At 38.0% G+C, this 27,567-nt stretch overlaps 1 protein-coding gene and 1 long non-coding RNA gene across 3 annotated transcripts in view; one reads left to right on the plus strand and one right to left on the minus strand.

The window, feature by feature from the left end:
- Positions 1 to 27,567, minus strand: part of USP6NL (USP6 N-terminal like) — a 180,403-nt gene that overhangs the window by 111,100 nt on the left and 41,736 nt on the right. The window contains exon 1 of one of the 2 annotated variants that reach the window (XM_060659330.3): positions 24,554 to 26,990. The exons of the other annotated variant lie outside the window; for it this stretch is intronic. Within the exon in view, the coding sequence (XP_060515313.1) occupies positions 24,554 to 24,626 (73 nt within the window). The 5' untranslated portion in view covers positions 24,627 to 26,990. Of the gene's footprint in view, positions 1 to 24,553; positions 26,991 to 27,567 lie in introns of those variants that run through there. 2 annotated transcript variants of the gene reach the window in all.
- On the plus strand, positions 18,849 to 24,574 carry LOC132695097 (uncharacterized). Its single transcript, XR_009617720.3, has 3 exons — positions 18,849 to 19,542; positions 23,231 to 23,314; positions 24,483 to 24,574. It is a non-coding gene; the product is annotated as an uncharacterized LOC132695097 (long non-coding RNA).

Genomic DNA, 27,567 nt, shown 5'->3' on the forward strand with positions numbered 1-27,567 from the left:
GTACCTTTGTAGAGATGAGAAAACTAAGACTTGGAGAGGTTAATATCAGAGGGTAATTGTATAGCCATTAAGCAGTGGTACCGCAACAGGCATCTATGTCTCCAAATCTCAAGCATGTAACCAAGTGGTAATGTGTATATGCAGTGTAGCAGAATTCACTGAATTTCTACAGTGGACTATTTAGGTCTGTTCACCTAGCATCAAGTTATTGGTTGGATCCTATCATAAACTCTAAGGACTATTCAAATTATTTGCCTGGAATTTTGTTTGATCACATCTTCTTTGAAACAATTGGGCCAGCTCAATTATGAAACAGAAATATTTCCTGAGCTTGATGATACTTTCTGGACTAGGCTTTAATTGGGTACAACTAAATTTATAAACATTCCTAAACGAGAGATGCATACTTTCAGTAAATTATGTAGTGTTTATACATTTGTTCTATTAACGAGTGAGCTTGCTGTCTCCCTATTCTTACACACTACTAGCTCTCACTATTTACACTTCCTGCCAAGACCCAACAGCAAAATGCCAGCTGTCATAAGTAAAAGCTTTGAATATGCCTAGAGGCGCGGCACATACGCACCAATTAAGAAAAAACAAAGGTTATATTCAGCAATGTGAGACTTACTACAATAATTCTATTCACTGGGGGAGAAAGAAAAGCCAGAAAAAGAAAAGCAGAATGAAAGAGCTTTTGAATGACAGTGAACTTCAACAAGTGAGTCAGGGTAGTGAGTCATTCTTAAGTGTATACCTCAAAAATGCAAACAGATACTACCATAAGTCCTAAGACGCTAATTATAATCTCTGTCATAAGAGGGAAATAATGCTGCTCTATGCTGAATTCCTGTTTTCAAGGAAGTCATAGTTCTTCCCCTTACATTAGTTAGACCGTAAATGGTTGGAAGACTAGTTCCTGAAATACTGTCTGTGGATAGAAGCAGCTTTGGAATATATGAGGGTAAAGCTGCAACTTTAGGTTTAGGTAAAGTCCTGCAATGTCCTTTAGGGTGGGAATAAGATAAAGAAAATTCTTTTATGTTGGTGTAATACAATCCACATCATGCAAAGAGTTCACATATACCAAGAGGAAGAACTGTTTCTTAAATTAAACATATTCTTAACTTTAAGTAATGAAACATTTATTTCCTTCCAAGGAACCCTCCCCTAATTTGCTTATTTCTACCAATGGCATTACTATGCCAGACTTTAAGTTCAAAAGTTTAGCATCATTTTTAACATATTTTTCTTTGACCCTCTACATGTAATTTCTTGCTAATTTCTGAATATTTTTTCAATCACCCCTTGCTTCATTTCCCCCACTGTCACACTAGTCTACAACCATATTGTAGAAAACACTGTGTTATGACAGTAACTGTACTGTAATCCCTGTGTGTGGTCTACTGGGATAATGTGGTAGGTATGTCATAAGTAATCTGCCAATAACAATAACTAACAAAACTTGAATTTGTCAAGTCTTTCTCTATAGTAACATTCCTCGCACGAACTTGAATTTTCATGTTTCCAGCTATGGGAATTAAAGTGACAGACAGCATTTGGGCAAGTACGCCAGACATATTGAAGAATGTGTCCGTAAGAGTATTCACTCAGGTACATGTCACTTGTTATATATGCCACAACTAAATAAAAGGCTGGAAATTGGTGACCCTTAGTACGTTATGTGAATATATACTTATATTGATTCAAGAAACCCTCGCTCTGTTAATTGGTATTAGATTTGCCTGGATATAACACAAAACTTAAAATCACAAGGCTAACACAAGAGATGTTGATTTCTCTCCTGATGTCTAGGAACTTTAGAACTAAGTCATTAGGTCTGATATGAGGATGCTACATAGAGTCAACAGGAATTCAGGCTCCTCAATCTTTCTTCTCCATATCCTCTTTAAGGCTTATATCCTCAAAGTCACCTCATGATGCAAAGATAGTTGCCAGATCTCCAGACATCATATTTGTCTTACAGAGAGCAAGAATGAAGGAAGACAGGGGACTGGGTGTGTAGCGGGAGGAGGGTGCACCAGAGGAACGGAGTAAAAATACTGCCTGCCCCAAATAAAAACTGCTAGTAGGCAGAAAATCACCATTTCTCAGTCTCACACTGGAGTTCAGGGTACCTAGGACAGTCAGGGCCTGAGGGCCAAGATCCTACAAAAAAAACATAGGGAAGTCAACCTAAAATTTCAGCTGCTTAATTCCTCAAGGCATTTGTCCATTCATAAGCAGCACAGACTGTGAGAAGCCAAGCAGAGAGTAGCAACAGCAGTTAAAAAGCTAAACAGCTGTTGTCAGTCTCAAAGTCTTAAGAAGACAAAGACTGGAGTTCAGGACTCATTGATGAGGCAGGAACCTGGTAGGCACCCCAGACTTCCAAACGAAGTCACTGAATGACCATACCCTAGGATTCATGAAGAACTAGAAACAGACAAGGCCTTATAACTCCTAAAATTCAGACTTACAACACCTCAAATATGATGGACTAAGTTGCTCTGCCTCTTCTCTAATTGCCTGTCAGGAGCTACAAGTTTATCCAAAATCTCTACAGATTTTTCATATATAATAGCTACCACTTAATAAAAACTTTGCAGGCATCTGAATGGTAGCCCCTCTAAAAAAGGGGGGGGGGGGCTAAAAGATAAGACAGATACTGCAGTATCAGACATATTTTTTTTTTAAATTCTATAACTAATATGTTCAGTAAGACTGGTAACAAGATGGAGAATTTCGCCAAAGATTTGGAATCTTTTCCTTTTTTTAAGAATCATGAGAATTCTAGGCCTGAAAAATACAATCACTGAAATTAAAAACTCAACAGACAGGCTTGACAGTAGATTAGACATAGCTAAAGAGAGGATTAATCATCTAGAAGACAAATCAGTAGAAAATATATCATCTGAAACAAAAAGAGGAAAAAAAAATGGAAAATACATGAAAGAGCAGGGGAAACACTGGAGACATAAGGAAATGTTCTAACATACATGTAATCGGAGTCCCAAAAGGGAAGATATAGATAATGGAGCAGAAACAGTTTTAAAGAGCTAATAAGCAAGAATGGTAACCCACATATTCAAAAGGCAACATGAACTCCAAGCAAAATGCATACAAAGGAAAAAACACCTGGACATATCAGAGTAAAACCTGTGAAATCTAAAGACAAAATGAAATCTTCAAAGAAGCAAGAGACAAAAAGAAACAGATAACCTTCAAAGAAAGGAGCAGCAATAATTTAAAATTTAGCAAATTTCTAAATTGAAACTCTGAAAGAAAATAACCAGCAACTTAGAATCTCAAGCAGTTTTTAAAACATCCTTCAAAACTGAATCCAAAAATAAAGACATTTACAGACAAACAACAGACATACTTAATGATCAGCATACATATACTAAAATAATAAAGGGAGTTTTTCAAGTGGAAAAATATGAGCCCTGGTGGAAGAACAGACATCAAGGAAGAAATAAAGAGCAACAGGAAAGGTAAATACATGGATATTAAGAATATAGGGCTTAAATATATAGAGAGAATTAAAATATACATGAATAATGCCTAAAGGCAGATGAGATATAAATGAAGCTAAAGTATTTTAAAGTTGTTAGATTTTTCTGGGAATTGGGGAACAGCTGTAACTTATTATATATTCTAGTAAGTCAAGGATGAATAATGCAATCTAGAATAACACCAAAGAGCAGCAAAAGAATTTATAACTAACAAATTAATAGGTGTCAGACTTGATAATAAAATTTATTTGAATAATGTAAAATATGGTAAGAAATGACAGAAAAATAATTTAAAATAGGTGGAAAAATAGAAAGTCAGATTTGGACCCAAACATGACTGTAATATATGTAAACAGACTGAGCCATTCCAATTAAAAGATTTAAATAATCAGATATTTTTAAAAAAAACATACAGATATATACTACTTAGGAGAAACACATCTTAAATGTAGAGGCAGGAAGTTTGAAAGTAAAAAGAATGGGGAGAGAAATACCATGCAAACACAAATCAAAAGAAAGTATCACTGTATGCATACTTGACGAAGCAGACTTAGGAAGAATCATTACTACAGATAAAAAGGAACATTTCACAGCAACAAAAGAACCGATCTATGAGGAAGACATAAGGATGAACCTAATAACATAAGTTCAAAATATATACAGCAAAAATTGGCAGAATTAATAAGAAAGACCAATTCACAGAGTGGGGAATTTTACTGTCCAGAAAGGTCAGGAAGAGTCTTAGACCTCTCTAGATCTCTCCTTAACAACAAATCAACTACACTCAATATTTTCAGTCAATTACTCTTGCTCTCAACTTCAGGGGTACCACCAACTGATAACCTGGATATTTTATATTCCTTTTGTGAAAGAAAGAAAGCCCATTGACTACTTTCTTTCAAGTCATAACCAGAGGATTTTAGAAGAATTCTAAAACAACTCCATATCCTCAAAAGAGTTTTAACAGATGACTAAAAGCCAAACATGCAACTCATTATCAGTTATGGATATCATTAATTATACATCAGATTAACTTTGCTGAATATTTTGCTTTCTGTACTAAACCTCCTTCATGTTAATTATTTTCATGCTCACTCAGCTCAGTTATTCATTTATAACTTCATTCAACATTATTAAAGAGAAACCTGAAACCATCTGCTTGGTCAAAGCTAGACAACTTCTCAGTAGTAGGAAGATTTAAAGAATAGTCACAAGAAGAGACATATGGAGTCCAATATCACAAAGCCAACGGTATGATCCCAATACAACAGCAATGAAAATTAGTTTCCACTTTCCCTCTTTATGATACAACCATAGCAACTATACATGGATGGTAAAGTCTACACATTTCCCTAAATTTATTCTCCTTAACACAGGAATTTAAACTGGTGTGAATACTCTAGTTCAAAGAAGACTTGTGATTTTAAAAGCAAATTTTAAATTGGATTATCACCAAGGTGAAATTGGAGTCATGGGGCTGAAAGTCTGGCTAAAGTGGATTAAAAGAAAATGGAAGTTGGGGCGCCTGGGTGGCTTAGTTGGTTGAGCATCCAACTTCAGCTCAGGTCATGATCTCACGGTTCGTGGGTTCGAGCCCCGTCTCAGGCTCTGTGCTCACAGCTTAGAGCCTGGAGCCTGCTTCGGATTCTGTCTGTCTCTGTCTGTCTGTCTGTCTGTCTGTCTCTCTCTCTCTCTCTCTCTGTTCTTCCCATGCTCATTCTCTGTCTCTGTCTCTCAAAAATAAATAAACATTTAAAAAATAAATAAATAAATAAAAAGAAAATGGAAGAGGAGAAACTGAGTACAAACAACTCCTTGGAGGAGCTTTACTGCAAAGGGAAACAAAGAAATGGAATAGCTGCTGGCAAGGGAGCAAAGTCAAAGGAAGTCACTTTTCATTGGACAAGAGAAATAACAACACATGGCACAACGATGGCAAGAACCCGTCAGAGGAGGGACACTGATGACACAGAGAAAGAACAGACAGCTGAGTGAGCTTCGTTTCCGGGCGTATGACAGGGCAGAGAATTCAGCGCACTAGGAGAGGGGCCCCATTACAAAGGAGCTAGAGTTCACCTAGAGTAGGAAGAGGCACAGCACAGGGGTCCAGCGGATGGGATGTGGGTAACTCTGACCACGTTAGTTAGTCCTCTGAAGCAATAAGCTTCAACTTTCTCAGTAAAGAAGAACAATAACCAGCTGAGAACTGGGTACGGGGAAGAGATGGTGAAGGTCTGAGAAAAGGGAAAAGCCCACTTAAAGTTCATGATAATGAATTTAAATTACAACTAGTCAGAATGTTGTGATGTGTTCTCTAGCCACAACCAGCTGCCCAGGTACAAAGTGGAGGCAAAGTTGACAAGAGCCTGTCGTAAAGCACCCAGTCCGTTTCACTACCAAAAAGACTCTGAAGCCTTGCCCTCTTCTTCCCCACGTCCCCCTGCTCCCTGACTCAATCCCCTTGATTCAATCCTTCTACAAGAATACGCACTAAGGTCCCTGCACAGGAGAACATCGTCATGTCCAGGATCTGTCTCCTCAGGTTCTCTCACCTTGTTTCTTCCCCATGAGTGAGTCCCAAGATGATGAATCCTGTATCTGTGTCCCTCCACCCTATACCACCTGAATGCTAGACGCATCCTGCTGCTTACAGGATGTCTACACCCGGATATCTATAGGATAAATCCCAGGGTGTCAAAAATAACCCCTGACAGCCTGCTCCCAGTTTGTGGTTGTGGAATTCCCAACACACATCACACACCCCCATCCACGGAACCCACCATCAAGACACACTACACCTCCCCAAACACGCCCGTCCTTTCACAACCTCACAGCTCTACAGATTATTATATCTAACTCACTTCATTAACTTTATATAAACTATACCCACTTAATCCTGGTCATATTGAAAGTCACATCAAACTGAAGTTCCTAAAGAACTCAAACAGATCCAGCCCTCCTCTGCTACACACATGAAACAAATAAATACAGCAATTTTTTCTGGAGTTTTCGTGATAGTATCTAAGTTCAAAGTATAATTTCTACAACTAACCATAGCTTATTTTGTTTAATATTAGTTCATGTTTTGTAATTGCCTAGATGAACACATTCCAATCAACATTATTTAAAAACAGAACAAAACAAAAAACCTACTTCTGAATTTAAAAAATCATAAAAAACCAATGCAAGCCATCAAGTCAAGCTTGGTCACATACTTCTATAATAATGACAGTACAATCTTCAAACTACTGGAAATAAGAGACTGCCAAATTCTCTAAGCTAAAGGTCCAAGTGCAGCAATGAAGGGAAGTCCCCAGTGAAGCAGATTTGTGTGTGTATGAGTGTGTGCACCTCAAGTACCATGCAGGCAGTACATACAACATAGTATACTAACCAGCAGGATTTCTGAATATTATAAATGTGTGCAAATGCTTTAGGCTGTTTAAATTAAAGGCAATATTTACTAGTCCAAATAATAATTTCTACTTCTTACCTTGAAGACACATGAACAGGAAAATCAGAAATTCAAAACAACATAAAAATAAGAATATAGCTTAGTCATTTTTTGAGTACAATAAAACATCAATTTTAAAATCATTTTTGAGGGGCACCTGGGTGGCTCAGTTGGTTAAGTGCCCAACTCTTGATTTCAGCTCAGGTCATGATCTCATGGTTCATGAGATTGAGCCCCGAATTGGGTTCCAATGTGACAGCATGGAGGATTCTCTCTCTCTCTCTCTCTCTCTCTCTCTCTCTCTCTCTCTCTCTTTCTCTGCTCCTCCTCCATGCTCACGTGCTCTCTCACAAAATAAACTTTAAAAAAATAAATCAGAAAAAGATCATTTTCCAAACCATTCAGTAATTCAACATCTAAAAGTGTATACATAGTGCATCCCAAGCACGTAGTATAAGACTTTCTACAGCCTAGAGAGTTATAATCACTTTGCGGTAGTACAAAGTCTCATTTTTTTTTTTTTTTTTTTTTTTTTTTTTTTTTTATTTATTTTTGGGACAGAGAGAGACAGAGCATGAACGGGGGAGGGGCAGAGAGAGAGGGAGACACAGAATCGGAAACAGGCTCCAGGCTCCGAGCCATCAGCCCAGAGCCCGACGCGGGGCTCGAACTCACGGACCGCGAGATCGTGACCTGGCTGAAGTCGGACGCTTAACCGACTGCGCCACCCAGGCGCCCCACAAAGTCTCATTTTTACCTCCATTACTACAGCTTAACATTTATGGAGCTCCAAATATGCATATCCTCTAAGCAACATTACAATAATATATGGAAAAATAATGCATTAAGCTCAAAGCTACTTTGATTTCTTGAGCAATCATAAAGTACATCCTAAACATCTTATAAACACAAACCTATGTAAACTGATTACAGAGAGAGATGATGGCTTTCAGTTAGGTGGGGAGGAGAGCCCCGTGTCGCTCCCGTGACGAATTCTTCTTGATTGTGAACAGCAGCTCTACCGCTTATCAGCAATTTGATCTTAACCTCCCTCAGCTTCATTTCCCTTATTTGTAAAATTGAGATACCACCATACCATGCAAGGTTGTTTTAAGGATTTCGGATCTAGTCTATAAAGCCAGTAGCAGTTGCACATGGGAAAAGACCGGAATGGTAGACAATAAATTGTAACAGAGATCTTTCCTAAGGAAATTAGAGGACGTCCAAAAAAATCTTTCCGAGCGTTCTGTGTTGTCCAAGTTTTCTTGGACACGAAGGATAATAATTCTATAAAAATGAAATAAAAAAATAAAAAGTCTTGTTTTGTTCCCCAAAAGCACAATGTATTATGCAAATCTCAAATTTCCTATTATCCCACAGAAGAACAGTCACTATCTGAGTTCTCACCGTGTGCCAGATACATCCCATAAACTATCTCCACTTGATGTTCACAGCTACCTCTGAGTATGTCATCTAGGCAACTGTAAAATATGTACTAATGTTAAGCAAAATAGGCTTTTAAATGTAAGAAAACGGAGGATCAGAAAAGTCACTCAGCTAGTACATGACAGTGCCGGGATTCAAACCCCAGTCCCACTTATCCACTCTAGACACATTACAATGGTTAATCATGAATATGGCAACAAAGGCAAGAACTATCTTATCATCAAAGAACAAAAAGCAAAATTGTTTTTGTTTTTTTTTCTTCTTATACAACCCTGCCCTAAAACATCCTGTGTCCTTTCTTTACTACTGTAATAAATTTCTCTAAAAGAAAGAGGACACTATCGGCTTATCTAGATCCCTAGAGGTTTAGCAAACTTCACACATCAAGCCCCAGCAAATAACTGAAATACAGCTAACCAAAGAAGAAGAAAAGACCTCTAAAAAAATCAGTGTGCCAACAATAATAAAGTTCATGTACATTCTTAAAACATCTCTTACAACTTTCATTCAGAACTAATTTATCCCATCTTTATTCAGAACTACTTTTAGATGTAGTTTAAAAAGCAGGTTGATAGTTGCTTCACTTCCAAGTCAAAGAATATTAAAGCAAAAAATGAGACTAGGAAAGACTATTAGAGGCAGATGCACTGATAACGTACAAGTAACTGCCCGCCCAAAGAACCAGAAAGTTAAAAAATTTATAAGGAAGATTTAAATAGCATTTAATCTAAATCTACCTGGAGTATATTCAGCAGTGCTAAGTATCTCCCTAGGCCCTGAGTTACTCAGAAAAAAGTATCTAGTATAGTCTACGGCATAAAATGACAAAATAAAATTCTAAGTAGTTTCATCCAGAAAGTTGATACATCAAAGTCTGTGCTTCAAGCATCCAAAAAAATTACACTATAGAATACTTCATTTCCTAACTGAACAGTTATCACACACTCGTAAACTATTCAAACAATACAGATGTGTATAAAGGAAGTGAAATCTCTTTCCCCCATACTGCCTTCCCAAACCCATTTCCCAGTGTTAACTGTTCTTCAGTGTGTTTCCATCCAGTCTTTTTCATCTGCATATTCCAAAACAGATAAAATCACACCAAATACATACACACACGCACTCATGCAGAAGAACACATATATCCACACGTACATACGTATGTACGAGAGGGCAGCAAAGAGAACCATACTATGCATACTGTTCTGCAATTTTCTCCTCACATATATTTCACGGCTGTTTTCCAGATCTGTTCGTATCAATCAAGCTTATTATCTTTAATGGCCGGCTGTACTGTGCTCCACTGAATGGACAGATCACTGTGTACTAATCTTTCTCCTACTGACAGTTATCCAAGTAATTTCAGGTGGTTTCATAATATGTGAATAACGCTGCACACAGACCTTTATGCACATAAGCAGGAACAGTGTGTTCTACAAAACAGAATCACAGCTTTGAAATGATGGGCCAGATAAAACACGACTTTTAATTTTGATAAAGAATACGAAACTGCCCACCAAAAAACATACCAAACGATGTGTTAGTACCTCTTTCATCACACTGAATATTATCCATATTTTTGAATTTTAGCTAGTCTTAGGCACACATGATATTTCATTACCGTTTATATCTGCATTCTCCAACAAACACTGCTGGCTGTGTATCCCATATTCCTACATCTCCCTTACTGCTAGAACCCCAGTTTTTCAGCAAGAATGTTTCAAGTTAAAAAATACTTGCTTCTCAGGCCACCTTGCAGCCATGTGATACAGTTCTGGCTGGTGGTTTAAGGAAGTGTTGCTGCTTTCTTTATCCAGGTGACACCCATTCTGGAGTTCCCCTCCTCCTTTTCCTCCTGGCTCTTGGACCTAAAGATGGAGACGAAGCAGCTCTCTTGCAAACATCAGGACAAAGACTGAATGTGACTGAGGAGAAGAATGCAAAGCACTGGCTTACTTAAGGCCCTTACTCCACCACTGTAACTGCCCTACAGAGTGTGCCCACCCTGGACTTCCAGGCACTCTGCCTGATTTTAAGCACAGTGGTTACACAAATCTATGCATGTGCTAACTGCATAAACTACACACACACACACACACACACACACACACACACACACACACACTGCATATAAAACTGGTGAAATCTGAATAAAGTCTGTAAGTTGCCAATATGTCAATATCCTGGTTTTCATATTTAACTATAGTTCTGTAACACGTTGCCATAGGGGGAACTGGTGAAGGGTACATGTGACCTCTCAGTACTATGTTTTGCAACCCGCTGTGACTCTGAAATTGTTTCAAAATTTTAAAAATACTTGGTCCTATTTGAAAACCCATAATCAATATACTCTTTCTCACTCTTCAAATTTCTCCCAGCAGAATCTGAATGAACTTTTCCCTTCCTTTCAACTCTACTCCAAACCCCACATTTCCAATCAAGGTTTCAGAGGATAATCAATGCATAAGAAAGTCACTGCTTCCCCCCACCCAATTCTGCACAGACAATTAATTCCTAGACACCAAGAAATCAGCCCACAGGATGCCAAGATTATCAAGTATAACCATTCCAAAGGTTTTCATTCACATGTGTGATTGTTTACAGAAAGATAAGGGCTTTCCCACAATTACTTAAAATGTAAAGGAATATTAAAATGTTCTTAAATAGCAATTTAGATGAGCCCAAGTCAGATTTCCAAAGTACCGCATCTATATTGTGTTGGATGTTTTTGGTAACCATAGTGATGTAACTAGCAGTTGTTCAGGTAACAGTCATTAAAAGCTCACATGACTAGGTAGCAAAATGACCTTTATTAACTACTGCATCTGTGTCTGCCAAATAGAAGAGAAACAATAGTCAAGTAGCCTGTTTTTTAAAGGGCAACAAGTTCTGTGACCACAGACACTGCAGTACTTTTAAATTACACTCCAATTATATCAAGATAGTGGGTACAAATAAACATTTAATTCCAAGTGGCATTCTAAGTAAAACAACTCACTGCAAACCTAATTGTTCTCTAGAGAATGTTTATAAAATCTACTGGGCAGTCTGTTTCAGTAATAAAATAATATAGAGTGAGAATCAAATCCTCTCAGTCATTAGGTAACTGATTAAATATACCAATTATCTATTATCCAGGTGCATTCATCTCTTTGCTGATAAAGAGATTTGTTTGGAGAAACAAATACCGGGCAAGCTCATGAACCACTGCATTCTTCAGAATTAACTTTTCTTCAAAATAAAAAATTAAAAAAAAGAATTAACTTTTCTTCAAAATAATGAATGAGCGAATGAGGTCCTTGCCCTCAAGAAGGTCACAGCTTAATAAAGGCACAACACTTTTAAAAAGTAAGCATAAGTACATGTGTTATAGGGGAATAAGCAGAGATCGATGCAAAGCGTTACTCTAAATCACTGTCAGGTAGAACTCAGTACACCTCTGTCCTACCAGTTCCCAACTATCCCCCCACACCATCTCTAAGAAAACTAAGAAAGCAAGAAAGGATGTTGATCAATGTCTTAGAGAGGCTGTCTGAGGATCCCTACTTACACTGCAAGCCCATGTATAAATCTGACTCACATTACCGGTTTATAATACCCACTCTTTTCCCCATCATATAATATATAATACAAGGTAACCTGCACCACATATATTTGTGACAGGACACGTAACCCAAAATGCAGCTGTCCACAGATAATTATGGATCTGTCACTGCTATTCTTTTCCATTAAGCAAAATGTAGTAACAGACATTCCGTAAGATCTTATACCACAGGCACACACCATCTACAGAAGTTTACACTCAAGTTTTTACACGTTTTTCCTCATATTGAGACAGTAACTTGTTTAAAGTGAAAAATAACCTAAATTATACCCAGATGTCATTACTATAAAAAAATAAAAACATTTTGCTTTTTTTAATGTTTATTCATTTTTGAGAGAGAGACAGAATGTGAGTGGGGGAGGGGCAGAGAGAGAAGGAGACACAGAATCTGAAGTAGGCTCCAGGCTCTGAGCTGTCAGCACAGAGCCCAACGCGGGGCTCGAACCCATGAACCACAAGATCATGACCCGAGCAGAAGTTGAACGCTTAACCAACTAAGCCACCCAGGTGCCCTACTTGTTCTGTTAGGTGGTACTTTTTTTCCTTTTGACTTTTTTTCCCCTTTTTTATCCCCATGTGATAAATCCTTGAGTATAATCAGGAAAGACACAGAAAGAAGCAACAAATGACAGACCAAAGAGTGTGCAAGACAATTTAGAGAAGTGAGGAAACCAAGATAAAATCAGCATCCTTTAAGAATGTATCATCCAGGAGCCCCTGAGTGACTCAGTCAGTTAAGTGTCTGACTCTTGATTTTGGCTCAGGTCATGATCTCAGGGTCGTGAGATAGAGTCTCACTCTCAGGGTCAGGAAATGGAGCCTGCTTGGGATTCCCTCTCTCTTCTCTCTCTCTTTCCTCCTCCCCAACCACACACTCACTCAGTCTCACTCTCCTCACTCTCTCACGCTTTCTCTCAAGAAGGAAGGAAGGAAGGAAGGAAGGAAGGAAGGAAGGAAGGAAAGAAAAGAGAGAAGAATGCACCACTCAGAAAATCAACAAATGTGTCACCAAAGGGTGCTCCACATGTCACCATGTTGTAGGGTTGTGACCTCCAGTGACAAGAACTATTACCCAGATCCTCCCCACTGAGACAAATATAGACAGAGTCTTGAGACATGGGGCACATTTCTGATACTGACATCACAGATGGGAGAATGGGTTTTGAATTCGCTTTACTTCAGAAATTACTTGAACAAATGTGTTTTGATATTAATAGAAATACTGATTGCATTTCAAAATCTGAAGATTTTTTTATTCATCAAGCATACTCTGAGCATTTACTAAATGCACACATCCTAACACTACACATTCTGGGAGAGCTCCTACACCATTTCAAGAGGGAAACCATCACCATTAAATATTTTTTTTTTTTTTAAATTTTTTTTTTTTTTTTTAACGTTTATTTATTTTTGAGACAGAGAGAGACAGAGCATGAACGGGGGAGGGTCAGAGAGAGGGAGACACAGAATCTGAAACAGGCTCCAGGCTCTGAGCTGTCAGCACAGAGCCCGACGCGGGGCTCGAACCCACAGACAGTGAGATCGTGACCTGAGCCGAAGTCGGAGGCTTAGCCGACTGAGCCACCCAGGCGCCCCCATTAAATATTTTTAACAACTAAGGCAGTGATTTAAAAAAAATGGAACAAAGGGCTAGAAGTGACGGTAGTGGAAAGTGAGTTGGGATGGGTAGGACGGAACTCCCAAAATGCCCATCAAAGAAGACCATGCTTCACCCTGAGAGCAGTGAGGACTCACAATGAATTATTAAGCTCAAATGCATGACAGAAACATTGTTCTAAATGGTGATCCAATATAAAAATGAAAAATGCATCCAAACAGGTTGGTATACATAAATTTTTTTCTCAAATGGGCAATGAAAAATACATTAAAGGCAAAAATATCATTACACATTACTAACTATAAAGTGTAATAAATCTGAACACACAACACACATTTGTTTACTTAACAAACACACAGATACTATGTGCCAGGTGCTGTTCTAAGCACTTTACAAATGTTGATTCATTTCATCCCCATTAACAACCTTATGAGAACGTCTGTGTGCTGTTATTAATCCAAATGTACATAGGAGGAGACCGAGGCACAGAGAAATTAAATAACTTGCCCAAGTTCACAAGACTAGATGGTTGTGGATTCAAGATATGAATCCAGGCAGTCTGGATAGACAGTCTGCCCAGTAGGGTCCAACAGAACTTTCTGCAACGTGGCTACTGGGCACTTACCATGTGGCTAGTATGACTAAGAAACTGAATTTTTTTATTTTTTATTTTTTTAATGGTTATTTATTTTTAAGAGAGAGAGAAAGAGCACGAGCAGGGCAGAGAGAAAGGGAGACACAATCTGGAGCAGGCTCCAGGCTCTGAGCTGTCAGCACAGAGCCTGATGCGGGGCTCGAACCCACAAACCATGAGATGGTGACCTGAGCCAAAGTCAGACACTTAACCAACTGAGCCATCCAGGCGCTCTGGAACTGAATTGTTTCATTTTCCTTAATATTAATTATTTAAGTTATTAAGTTACTTAAGTTTATTTTTTTAAGTTGTTTAAGTGTAAATAACCATGCGTTAGTGGCTAGTGTACCATGAGGGACAGAGTTCAGACGATGCTCTTAATTACCATGGAGTACGACCTTACTGACAAGCAAGAAAGGAAGGTTACTCAGGATGTCCACTGCATTCAATTTTAAGTTTATACAATCCAAAGAAAACTTTTCAAAGAATTTAGACTTTCAAGCAATAACTGATTGCAAAATTTACTGCCTTACTTCCATAATTCTTTATCATAGTTGAGACAATGACACACTGGACCAATGAGCTAAATAACATGGACCCATTTTTCTTTAAAATAATGTATTTTAGGGGCGCCTGGGTGGCTCGGTCGGTTGAGTGTCTGACTTCGGCTCAGGTCATGATCTCGCGGTCTGTGAGTTCGAGCCCCGCATCGGGCTCTGTGCTGACAGCTCAGAGCCTGGAGCCTGTTTCGGATTCTCTGTCTCCCTCTCTCTCTGCCCCTCCCCTGTTCACATGCTGTCTCTCTCTGTCTCAAAAATAAATAAACGTTAAAAAAAATTAAAAAAAAAAAATAATAATAATGTATTTTAAAACAGCTTGCTAATTAAAATCTATACACAGAAATATACTTCCTTAACACAATGTTCTGATAAAACTGTTATCAATTATCTTTGCCCATAACACATACACAATTTCAAATATCACATTTCTCAATTTAAAGAATAAATGCACTGCTTAAAGTTTTCCAAGTGTAAGTGAAATGAAACTGTTCAAAAGACTACCCATCACTATACTGAGTCTGACCACTGTGCACAGAGAGCCCTGTCTTCTCTCCTGGACACAAACGCTTATCAGCAAGTTTAGCAGTCATCGAACATATCAGGAGTGCAATATCAGTGGCAATAACAATAAAAATAACAGAACCAAGGAAAACATTAACAGCAGCTAACGCTGAGCTCTTACTACATGCCAGCCACCGTGCAGGCCCTTTATATGCCTGATCTCAATCCTCACGACACTCTTGCAAAGTACGTCCCATGGTCATCCCTACTCCAGGAAAAGAATCTGATGCACAGGGACGTAAGTAACTCGCCAAAGGTCACACAGCTAAAAAGTGAGAAACAGATACAGGGTTGAGACCCCAGTCTGCCTGAATATAGTCCATGATTTCAATTAGCCTCTTCTGTGCTGCCTTTCTCTTGATTAAGTCACATTACTGTATATCGACATAGCAGTAAACTGTAAAAACTCTCTGAAAGTTTTTATATTTAAGCTTATACTTTCTAAGACTTCTGAAACCCAATTTACTATGTGTGTGTGTGTGTAGAAAACAGTGAAGACAGCCAGGTGAGCATTATGAATCTGATATTTTAATCTAAGAGGTCATCACAAAAAAACAAAAATGGCTTTAAGAAAAATAACAGAATATGAACGTCAGTGCTGAGATCTTAGAGAACACCTCATCATAGAACAAATGGAAAACACCATGACACGCAGAGATTTACTGACTTGCCACATGATGGTAGAACTAGATCATAGGTCTTCTGATTCCCTAACCATCAATGTCCCTCCCATCCTATTGTAACAGCCACATCTGTGTTTTAACTCAGGATTAAGACTATTCCTCATTAAGACTACCCAACCCCAACAATAACAAAATATACTGTAACAGGGCTTGAGTTGCATGCTAAGAGATTCTGCTATTTAAAAGATATACTTTTGGATACACATTAGTGAGGACTGCTTTGACCATAAGTAATAAACCAAGAAGTGTAGAGGGAAGTGAGGTGGTGCAATGCTCACTGGTCCCAGTGCTTTCACCAAAGACCAGACTTCTACATTTCTCTTCCACCATATCGCTTCTGTCCTCAGGGTCACATCATGGCTGCTACAACTTCAGGAATTACATTCACATTCCAGATAAGAAAAAAAGATGTAACAAGGAAGCAGAGATGACCAACTATCTCAGAAAGCAAAACTTTCCCAGAAATCTCTAGCTGACTTTTACTTCCATCGCAGAAAAATATCGTTTAATTGGTTTGTTTTTTAACAAACAGTATCACTCCAAACAAAATCAAAATCCTGTTATTAGTAAAGATTTGAAGGAGATAGGATACTGAGTGGGCAATGAACGGTGTATGCCACAAGTAGTCATTTCTCAACTTCTCGTTAGTTCTTTTTTGGTCAAAAGCTTGAAACTTTTTGGGGCGCCTGGGTGGCTCAGTCGGCTGAGCATCCGACTTCAGCTCAGGTTATGATCTCACACTCCATGAGGACGAGCCCCGCGTCAGGCTCTGTGCTGACAGCTCAGAGCCTGGAGCCTGCTTCAGATTCTGCGTCTCCCTCTCTCTCTCTCTGCCCCTCCCCTGCTCATGCTCTGTCTCCCTCTGTCTCAAAAGTAAATAGAAACATTAAAAAAAAAAAAAAAGCTTGAAACTTTTTGTAAATCATAAAAAAAAAAACTTCAAAGAAACTAAATCAAGAATACTACCTGCTGTAACTTCAGTTTCTCAAACTTAGTCAATGTGTGCAGCAAAATACATCCACTTTAAATATAAGCTGGAAACCATGATCTTTCAGCTGGAAACCATGATCTATCAGACACTACAAAATATCTCAAAAGGAATCCCACCTTTCTCTGTCCACTGTTACGTTATTAGCTACAATATTTCATTTAACTAAAGATCAGTTTCTGACAATCTTAACTCTTCCAAAGCACAGCTAAAAGAATGGAAGCAAAATTGTTCAGAGCCAAGGGTACCGTTGACCCTTGAACGACATGGGTTTGAGTTGTACAGGTCCTACACAGATGTTTTTCAGTAAACACAGTGGAAAACTTTTTGGAGATTTGAGACAATCTGGAAAAACTCACAGGCAAATCGCATAGCCTAGAAATATCAAAAAAATTAAGTAAAAGGTCTGTCATGAATGTGTAAAATGTATGTAGACATTAGTCTATTTTATCACCTGTTACCATAAAATATACACAAATCTATTATAAAAAGTTAAAATGTATCAAAACTTATGTACACACTTACAGACCATGCATGCCACCACTCACAGTCAAATGTCAACAAAGGTAGAGATTAAATCACAACTGTATAAAATTAACCAGAAGGGGAAAGGCAATCTGTGAAGCCATCGCCACAGCCATGCCAGCAGATGTGAAAACCTTACACTTTTCATGAAATACCTTTTATCTCATGTTGAAAATGCTGTACTTATGTGGGTACAGGATTGCTGTAAGAAAGAAATACCTACAGAATCTAGTATGACTGGAGAAAAAGCGAAGTCATGATGTGACAACTAAAAGCAAAAAGAGGATGAAGGATCTAAAGCCAGAGAATTTAATGTCAGCACAGGATGGTTTGATAATTCTAGAAAGAGGTTTGGCTTAAAAAACATCAAGATAACAGGAGAAGCAGCCTCTGCCAGCCAAGAGGCAGCAGACGAGTTCCCAGATGCCATTAAGAAAATCACTAAAACAAGGTATCTGCCTGACCAGGTTTTTAATGCAGATGAAGTGCCCTATTCTGGAGGAAAAAGAAAAAAAAAAAAAAAAAAAAAAAAAAAGAATGCCACAAAGGACATTAGTAAGGAAGAGAAATAAGCAGGAGGATTTAAGGCAAGAAGGGACAGGCTAACTTTACCGTTTTGTGCAAATGCAGTCAGGTTTATGACCAGACTGTCCTTATCTAGAAAGCCTGGGCTTTGAAGGGAAAAGATAAACACCAGCTGTCAGCCTTTTGGTTGTACAACAAGAAGGCCTGGACAACCAGGACCCTTTTCTTGGATCGGCTCCATCAATGTTTTGTCCCTGAAGTCAAGAAGTATCTTGCCAGTATGAGACTACTTTTCAAAGTTGTTTTGATATTGGACAGTGTCCCTGGCCACAGAGCCCCATGAGTTCAACATTGAAGGCGTCAAAGTGGCCCACATGCCCCAAAATACAACGTCTCTAATTCAGCCTTCGGATTGGGGACATAAGGACCTTTAAGGCTCATTACTTGGCACTCTACAGAAAGGATTGTTAACGTTACAGAAGAGAACTCTGCCAGTGAGAACATTCTGAAAGTCTGAAAATATTACACTACTAAAGATGCCATGTTGTTACGGAAAAAGTCATGAAAGCCATCAAGGCCAAAACGATAAACTCCTGCTGGGGAAAAGTGTGTCCAGATGTTATGCCTGACTTCATAGGATTTACAACACAGCCAACCAAGGAAACCAGGAAAGAGATTGTGGATATGGCAAAGAAAAGATGGGGGGGGGGGGGGGGGGGGCGGGGCTTGAAGGGTTTCAAGATATGGATCTTAGAGAAATTCAAGAGATAACAGATACCACACGAGAGGAGTTAACAGATGACCTGATGGAAATGAACGCTTCCGAACCAGTGCCGGACGATGAGGAAGACACAGAAGCAGCAGAGCCAGAAAACAAATTGAAATCAGATAATCTGGCGGAAGGGGTGCCATCATTCAAAACTGCTTCTGACTTCTTTAACAACATGGACCCTTCTACGGTACAGGCACTGAAACTAAAGCAAATGGTGGAAGAAGGATTGGTAAAGTATGGGAATGTTTTTGGAAAAATGAAAAAGCAAAAGAGTCAGACAGAAACCATGATGTATTTCCATAGAGTTTCACCTACTGTGCCCGCCTCACCTGCCTCTCCTTCCTCCTCCTCCACGTCCGCTGCCCCTGAGAAGGCGCCACCACCCCCGCTTCCTCCTCCTCTGCAGCCTAGGCAACGTGAAGACAACAAGGATGAGGATCCCATTTCCACTTAATAAACAGTAAACAATCATCATGCCACACAGTTAATACATGTTGGCTGCGTACATGTGTGTCTTTGTGCAAACATCTAACAACTGTAGGCATGAACTGTAGCAGATGCTTTTGCGTCATCAGTGTCACTTAAGTATTTGTCATGGAGAACGTCCTGTGCAAGACCTACATGGAAGCAGATAGCCTATCCTCAGATAAGCATAAGGTGAGTGGCATTTAATATAAAATCAATAATGTGTTAGTTTTCTTACTGTTTATAACTTCGCTTTCAAAGAATTACACCACCGTACATTATGCTTGGAGGAGCTTTGTATCAGCCTATCATCAAAAGTAAGTGTCTTTTCTAAAACAAAACAAACAAACAAAAAAAGTGTAACAGTGTTTCCTATATGCTATCATGAATATGACTGTGACACTGTATAGCATAAAAATTTTATATGATTTATTCATTAGTATACAGGCTAGGCTCCCGTGAAGCCATCGAATTGATTACACTAGGCTACCGTAAGGCAATCTTATTGCTGCTTTCTCATTATCAATGCCTGAATCATGAGACCCGGTATGAATTTCTTTTTCACATTACCTTTTCATTTTTGATGTCTAGTGTTAGTAAGAAATTTGACAGCTACAATGTTTTGTATCATGTAAGACAATACTGATAATGGTACTGACAGACTATTCATCTTGTAAACTGATGACATACACTTACAGTGTCGATACAGTGCTATCCTGTAAATGTATTTTCTCTCCCTTATGATTTTCTTAACAACATTTTCTTTTCTCTAGCTTTAGTGTAAGAACACAGAATATAATACACATGACACACAAAATATGTCTCAATCGACAGTTTATATTATCAGTTAGGCTTCCACTCAACAGTAGGTTGTTAGTAAAGTTTGGGGGAGTCAAGTTATACGTGGATTTTAAACTGTGTGGGGATTGGCACCCTTAACCCCCACATTATTCAAGAGCCAACTATTTCAGTTAACATTTATTGACCAATTTAACAAATATAACCATAATATACAGAATATTAAAGGCATAGTAACAGGCAAAAGTAAACTGCTGAGGACATACAAAGGAATGCCTAATTCTGCCCTCGAAGGCTGAGAGGAGAAAGTTAGGGAATGCTCCCTGGAGGGCTGGCACTGCTCCCTGGAGACTGACCTGATGAGAGGAAGGACCTGCCATCCTGATGGGGCAGCACGTCTGAGACACAGAAAGCACTCTGCTGAGCCTCCACAGACAGCACACAGAGAGATCTAGTAATACCACTAGAAACACAGGTTAAATCCCAATCGAGGTTGCATGACAGACTGTTTCACAAAGTGATCTCAGAGAGCAACGGAAGGATGGAATACAGTTAAATGACAGAATGTCGCATGACTAGTCTTCTCACCTTCTCCCACTATCATCTAAAGGTTTCTAAACTTCTTCTCACGGTATGTAGGTCTCTTCATGTTTGGCTACCTGGCTCCCGTCCACTGTTTATTTGGCTTAGGATGCTTTTACACGCTCTCCCCCCACACCCCCAGCCAGCTAGGTTTTTATACATCCTCTGACACCTAGCTCAAGTGAAAGCATCTGTCACTTCGCCAACGAGTCTAATTCCTTTGCTCTCCTAATTACCACACTGGGGCCAGTTCCCCATGGGGTTCCCATGACACCTTGTCTACTACAACACCTATCATACTATTGTAATTATTAGCTTTTGTCTCTTACCACCTGCATATGTGTTCCCTGAGAAACTCTGCATCTAAGAAGTCACAAATGTTCAGTGAGTGTTTATCAAATAAAATAAATGAGGAAGCTACTTTAATGATCTCGGGGAGAGAGGTTAAGGCTTAAAAGTGGGAATAAAAAGGTTAGGACAGATACCAAAGCTCATAGGCTTTATTAACAGGAGGGATTTTCAAGGTCTCACTCTAAATCTACTCTTACTTTAAGAATAATTTTAATAAACATGGTCATCAGGTTTTGCAACCTACAAAAAATATTTTGAATAAAGAACCTGAATCATATTTATATTTATCAGACTTCTGTTTAACAAGATAGGGAAACATGTACTATTTTTTAAATATTGTTATCCAAATAAACATGAAGCTTTTAAAGAAGAAAACCAGGCTGCTCAGTGACACACAGCCACAGTGATTACACGTGTGCCTTCTGTACATGTGAACAGATTGTACAGTTTTACTTCCAGTCTGCTCGACAGTGTGGAGCCTCCCCAACCTCCTTCATCAATTTGGCCCTAGAGACGGAGGCTTACCAGGATATTCGAGAGGAAAACTGTGACAGTTTGTGTTTCCATTTAGCATAAAATCACTCATTCCATCCCTTTCCTTGGTCTACAAGATCACATTGCTCTAACTCTTAGACTAGTTTACCTTGACAAATGTATATTTTCTTTCTTTTCTTTCATTCATTCATTCATTCACTCATTCATTCATTCAACAAATAGCTGATTGCCCACTATATCCCAGACACTGGCAAGGATCTTATCTTTGTATCCTCAGTGACTAACACAGTGACTGGCATATAGTGGGCACTTGACAAGGGCTTTATGTATAAATAAATGGGAGAATGATGAATGGACAAATGAACATATACATGTGTATCTGACCCTCTTTCCCAGAAGACAAGGATACTTTTCCAAAGACCAATTATCCTTTGCTTAATCTTCCTTTATTTTGCCCGAGGGTGTATTACAAAACATCTATGCCTATTCATTTTGACCACCTTACAAATGTCAATCATTTCTATCAGCTCCCCACTGCATTATTAAAATATAAAATACAGATCCACTAAAATCATACTTCAAATAACACTAGTTCTCTCCCTTTCTAACAATGCTAACCGCTGCAAAATTCTAAGTTCCGCGCAAAGCATTAACATGAACTCTTAGTAATTTCACCAAGTGCTACGTAGGTTGGGATACTTGATTAATACTTCAACTAAATGACAAAGCAGTGATTTGGCAGATATTTTGAAAATTTTAAAGAAAATATTTATGAATATTGCACAATTTCCCTCCTTCCTCAAAATAATCCTTCACCATACCCTTGAGTCCTACCTATAACAAGATACATTAAGTTTGCTTACTGCTTCATACCCAGGAAAACTAAGTTATGACAATTTCTCAAAACACTTATCATAATGGTTTCATCTCCAACTTTGATACTTCCCCTCACAAATCAATTCTTCCATACAATTTACTAAAATTAATGTGAATATAATACTTTGGAATGTGGCTCTCTCTACATTCATCCAAATTCATGTTATATTTAAAGAACTGAGTTTTAAAATTCTTTTTATAGGTCATTGTTTTATATTTATCTATAGAGCTTTTTCTCAGTTTATCAATATTATAAATTGGTAAAATGTAATAATATTTTAAGAAAGGATAAAACTAATAATAAACATATTAGCTACATGATTAAAAACACTATTAGATTAGGTATGAAAAAAAGAAGTGTCTATGAAAAACAATGTGCCTACAACATGCCTCTGTTTTTCCTGGTCATAGAAAATTGTGCCTGAAAATCATAAGAATCAAAGAAGAAAAGCTGTTCTACTACTTTAGTATACAGAATCTCTTAGTACTATATTTTCTATATTCATATGGCATTTCCTGTCAAATATGATTAGGCTGTGGACATGTGTGCATTTTAAAAAACAAGAAAAATATTACTACTCTTTTCCCTGGGTATATTCCAAGTAATTATGATTGTGACTGAAAACATATAAACTAGCAGAAACATTCCAATAAAAAAATCCCATCTGTAAAGGTTAAACTGTATGAATCTGACATTTTCAAACAGATTGAGATTAAATTAACTAATTTATATTCTCCTGAAATAGCAAAAGCAGTAAGCTTTTTATTTTTTTCTTAGTTAGAATCCTGCCATCCAGAGATAGGAATTCAGTCCTTCTTATTACAGAAGAAAAAGAAGAGGAAATAAAGTAGCAAAAAGGAGGTGAGTAAAGTGTCCTAAATACTATCACATTTTCAAAGGTAAGTAACAATAGTTTCTCTGCTTTTTGACATGCATTTTTGCCCATTTAAATACCATGTTATTCCATAAAATGAGAACAGACAAGATAATCTAAGGTTTCTTTCAGCTGTACTATTTTATATGTGGCTGAATATACTATGTGTCACAATACTATTTCGTATCACCACTCTAGATAATTTTGCACAGGATTTAAGGAATCTTATAAGCTTTACTTAAATAGAGATCAGAACAAGTTTTTTAAAAATCCATAATAATCTATATTTTATATCATCTGAAATATATTTATGCTATTCAAATCATACAAAAATAAATGCTGTATGATATCTTACATGTGAAAAGCTGATATACAAATTTTATCACCTGACTGATTTTAAACCACAGATTAAATTAATGACATTGCCAGCATTATAAACTAAGTTTATAAACTTACATGTTTTTAATCAATTCCTTAATGTCATTTTGGAGATTTATGGTTTCAAATGTTTAAAAAAGCAAAAAACACGAATATTTCTTCAAAGGTGTATCTGCATTAGTTCATTTTAAGATCTGCAAGTCAGGGATGCAATTTAGAAAAATTCTGAAAACGTATTTCAACATATCTGAAATTGACACAGACTATAAAGGACTATTTTAAATATAAACAGCATTAATTAAGCATATAATCACAAATAGAAACAAGTAATTAATCACTGAAAAAGGACAGAAAACTACCATTCAGTTGCTGAATTCACATTTGTAACTATTAATTGATCAGCTGGCCATACAAATAGGAACCATCTAGTTATTCTGCCCTGGTACAGGCAGAATCCTAGCTTGTTCCTTTCTGATTTCTGCCATGAACATTTGTATTTTAAAACTAAAAGAGGATTATATAAATTATTCTGCTATCTCCAAAATACATGACACAAGAGGATCTTTCCAGTGTGAAAAAAACTGTTGCAATAGCTATGTCATAACCTCTCCTTACTCTTCATACCTTTTCCTAAGATGATATGCTTCTAATTTGTCATTTAAAAACAGTAACAATAAGACATGTTAACAATTATGCCATTACCTGATCCTTCTCAGTTACCATAATCTATCAGAAGAGCAAAAGCATATGTGATAACTCAAAACTCCTTTTTTATAGCTGTTCTTTTAGGTCGATATTTGTAAAAAACCTCTACGTGCTCCGATTGTTCATTCTGACGATGTTCCTACCTTCCTTGACTTTGGCTGCTTTTTGCCTCGATGGTGTCACCAGATCCTTTACAATCTGCAAGACCTGAATCATTGCTAGTTAACAAGCCAGAGACTACGCTGCTTCCTCCAGAAATCCAACAGGTTTCATCACCGAGAGCTCACTGCTGTTTCTGCTTTCGGGAAGCTCGGCACGAACACCGTTCAACTACAGAGAGATACATGCTTTGCTTAGCTATCCAGGAAGGCTCTGAAGCAGTTAATAAGAAACAACGAAAGGATAGGCTGTATCTTCTTGATACAAAGTGACTTCAGCACTTGTGAAAACCACCATCCTCAAAGTCCAAATGTATCACTTCACAAAGCATTAACCAGTTATAAACAAAACAAAACAAAACAAAACTCAATGTGGGCAATCTTCTGCAAATCACTAAGCACAGTGAAAACATTTTCTCACAAAAGTCATGACAGGAAAAATAAAGTGCTATGCTGTAAATTCTCATATAGCGGATCACAGATGCTATGTGCAAGTTTTTAAAAACACTCAGAAGCAGTCAACCAAAATACCCTGCGCTGCAAAGCCTTAATACTTTTTTTCCCAATTTCTCAAAAATCTCATATTTGAAACACAGAAGATAAAATGAGGATAAAAATAATACTCTTGCAAACTCCAAGCTCCCAGGTCTGTATAACAGATAGGAACCTCCAAAAATGATCCTGTAAATTCCTTGCCCGCCTCCTCATGCAGACACCTCTGACATCCTAGTACATGAAAAGAAGTCTAAATTCACACTTCCCGCTAGAAATCCCTGAAGGGTTGAAATTCGTTGGCCTCACCACTAAGAGGCATGAGCCAGAGACTGTGCAAATCAGGTATAACCACCATTTTTGCCTCACAGTTTTCAACACCTAAGCTGCAACAACGCCCAATTAATATTGAATACCTTTGTTACATATTCTATTTACCATACACATCCCCTTTTCAAAGGGCTACAGAGTTAATGAAAAGAGAAAACTGACATTTGGTGCTAATGTGGTTAAACGTTGTATTTACTGAATGATTCTCCACCGGCAATGTGTTCTCCTTACTGTACCTCCCAATTGTCCCCTCAGTTTTTCTTCTTTCCCATTTGTTACTTTTGATATCCTTAATGTATCATTAAATAATGGATCTCAGGGCCAATCAAAGGCAGTTCCCTTGTCCTCACACTTAAAGGCTTATTTGTCACTTTCCCATTTTTCAATTGGACAACTAAGGTGCACGATCAACCAGGGCTGGAAGTAAAACACAGGATCCAAAACTCAAAGGCTTCTGGTTTCTCTGACATCACGCCTTTTCTGTAAAAATGTATAGTTTTAAAATTCAGGGTGAAGTTTTCAGCTCTTCAGAGAAGAGGTGCTATAACATGTGCATATATATCCACCCATAATGTATTCTCCATATGGGTGGTAATTTAAGACATTAGTGTTACAAATCCATGACAGCGAGAAACTACTTGCAAATGGAGGACAAAACATGACAATTATCCTAACTACCTGTTCTCTTTAAAGAGAATATCTATACTTGCAAACTAAATTAAAAAGTTCAGATGAGTCAAAGACCAAGTTTTCAACCTCCCATCAAAACCGTGCCCTTTAACAATTCCCTCTGAAGACTTGATAGAGACACATCAATATCTAAATCGAACTCCTCAAATCAAGTTCCCCCACCCAGTTCTTTCAATCCCTGGCCCCATTTCCTAGGGCAGTTCGGAGCACAAAATAGGTATTAGGTATATACTGAGTTTATTTCCAATTCTTTGCATTTCCAGCTCCTGAGAAACCATTTCCACTCTTCTGGAAAAAAAAATTATGTTTTTGAAAGGTACTTGCTGTTAGCTTTGCTCTCTCCCAGTATTTTTCTCTTTCCATACAAGGAAGGGGATCTACAGGGCATTATCTTCAGTCAGCTCTATCTTCCATATCTGATCAGTGAAGAGAAGACTTTCTATATTCATGTTTCCATAAAATTCAATCTGCATCGTCCCCCATCTCACTGATAACAGTATTGGTTTTGAAAATGAAAATCGGAGCAATCAGTTTGACTTACTACCGTCAGTCCTTAACTTCTGCAAAGCAACCAACAGCTTTTTCTTGTTTCTCTCATTCTCTTCGCATTTTTATCACATATGGCATCAGTAAACCTATCAGACCACATACTCCAATATAGTATATATAAGGGAGCTGTACTGTAAAATGGGAAGATCATGAAAGACAGAGGAACTATTATATTACAGATCAGAGGAGAGTCCAGAGTCAGGTTAACTAGAATGTAACGCATGATGTCAGGTTACACACTGGGCCAGAAAGAGATGAGGGGAAATACATGATATTTGGGAACAACACCATCTATAGGTTATTAGTGTTAATTTCCTAACTATGACCACTATACTGCAGTTACATAATAGAACATCCTGGATTTTAGTAATACACCCTGAAGTATTTAGGGGTAAATACTTCACTGTACCCTTTACTGGTCCAGGGGGGGAAAAATATGAATACAGAATGAGAAACTAAATGTGGTACAACGCTAGCATTTGGGAAATCCAGGTAGAAGAATATGAGAATTGTCTGTGTTATTCTTGCAACACTTTCCTGAGTCCGAAATTATTTCAAAATAAACTTAAATTCTGACTACACAGGGGTGCCCGCATGGTTCAGTTGGTTAAGCGTCTGACTCTTGATTCGGGCTCAGGACATCATCTCACAGTTCCTGAGATCAAGCCCCCCCACTCCCCACCGCCGTTGGGCTCCACACTCAGCATGGAGCCTGCCTGGAATTCTCTCTTGCCCTCTGGCTCTGCCTCTCCCCTGCTCGCTCGCTAGCTCTCTCTCAAAATAAATAAACTTAAAAAAAATTCTGACTACATAGCCCAATACATGTGTATTTATTTGTTTATAAAGGTTATATACGTATTGGTACTTATGTATGTTTCAATCACATAAAGCAAAGGATTTTAAAGGACCAGACTAACAATGTAAAAAAGAATTCCACA

Source organism: Panthera onca, chromosome B4, assembly GCF_046562875.1.
Source record: "Panthera onca isolate mPanOnc1 chromosome B4, mPanOnc1 haplotype 2, whole genome shotgun sequence".
In the NCBI taxonomy this organism is placed as follows: domain Eukaryota; kingdom Metazoa; phylum Chordata; class Mammalia; order Carnivora; family Felidae; genus Panthera; species Panthera onca.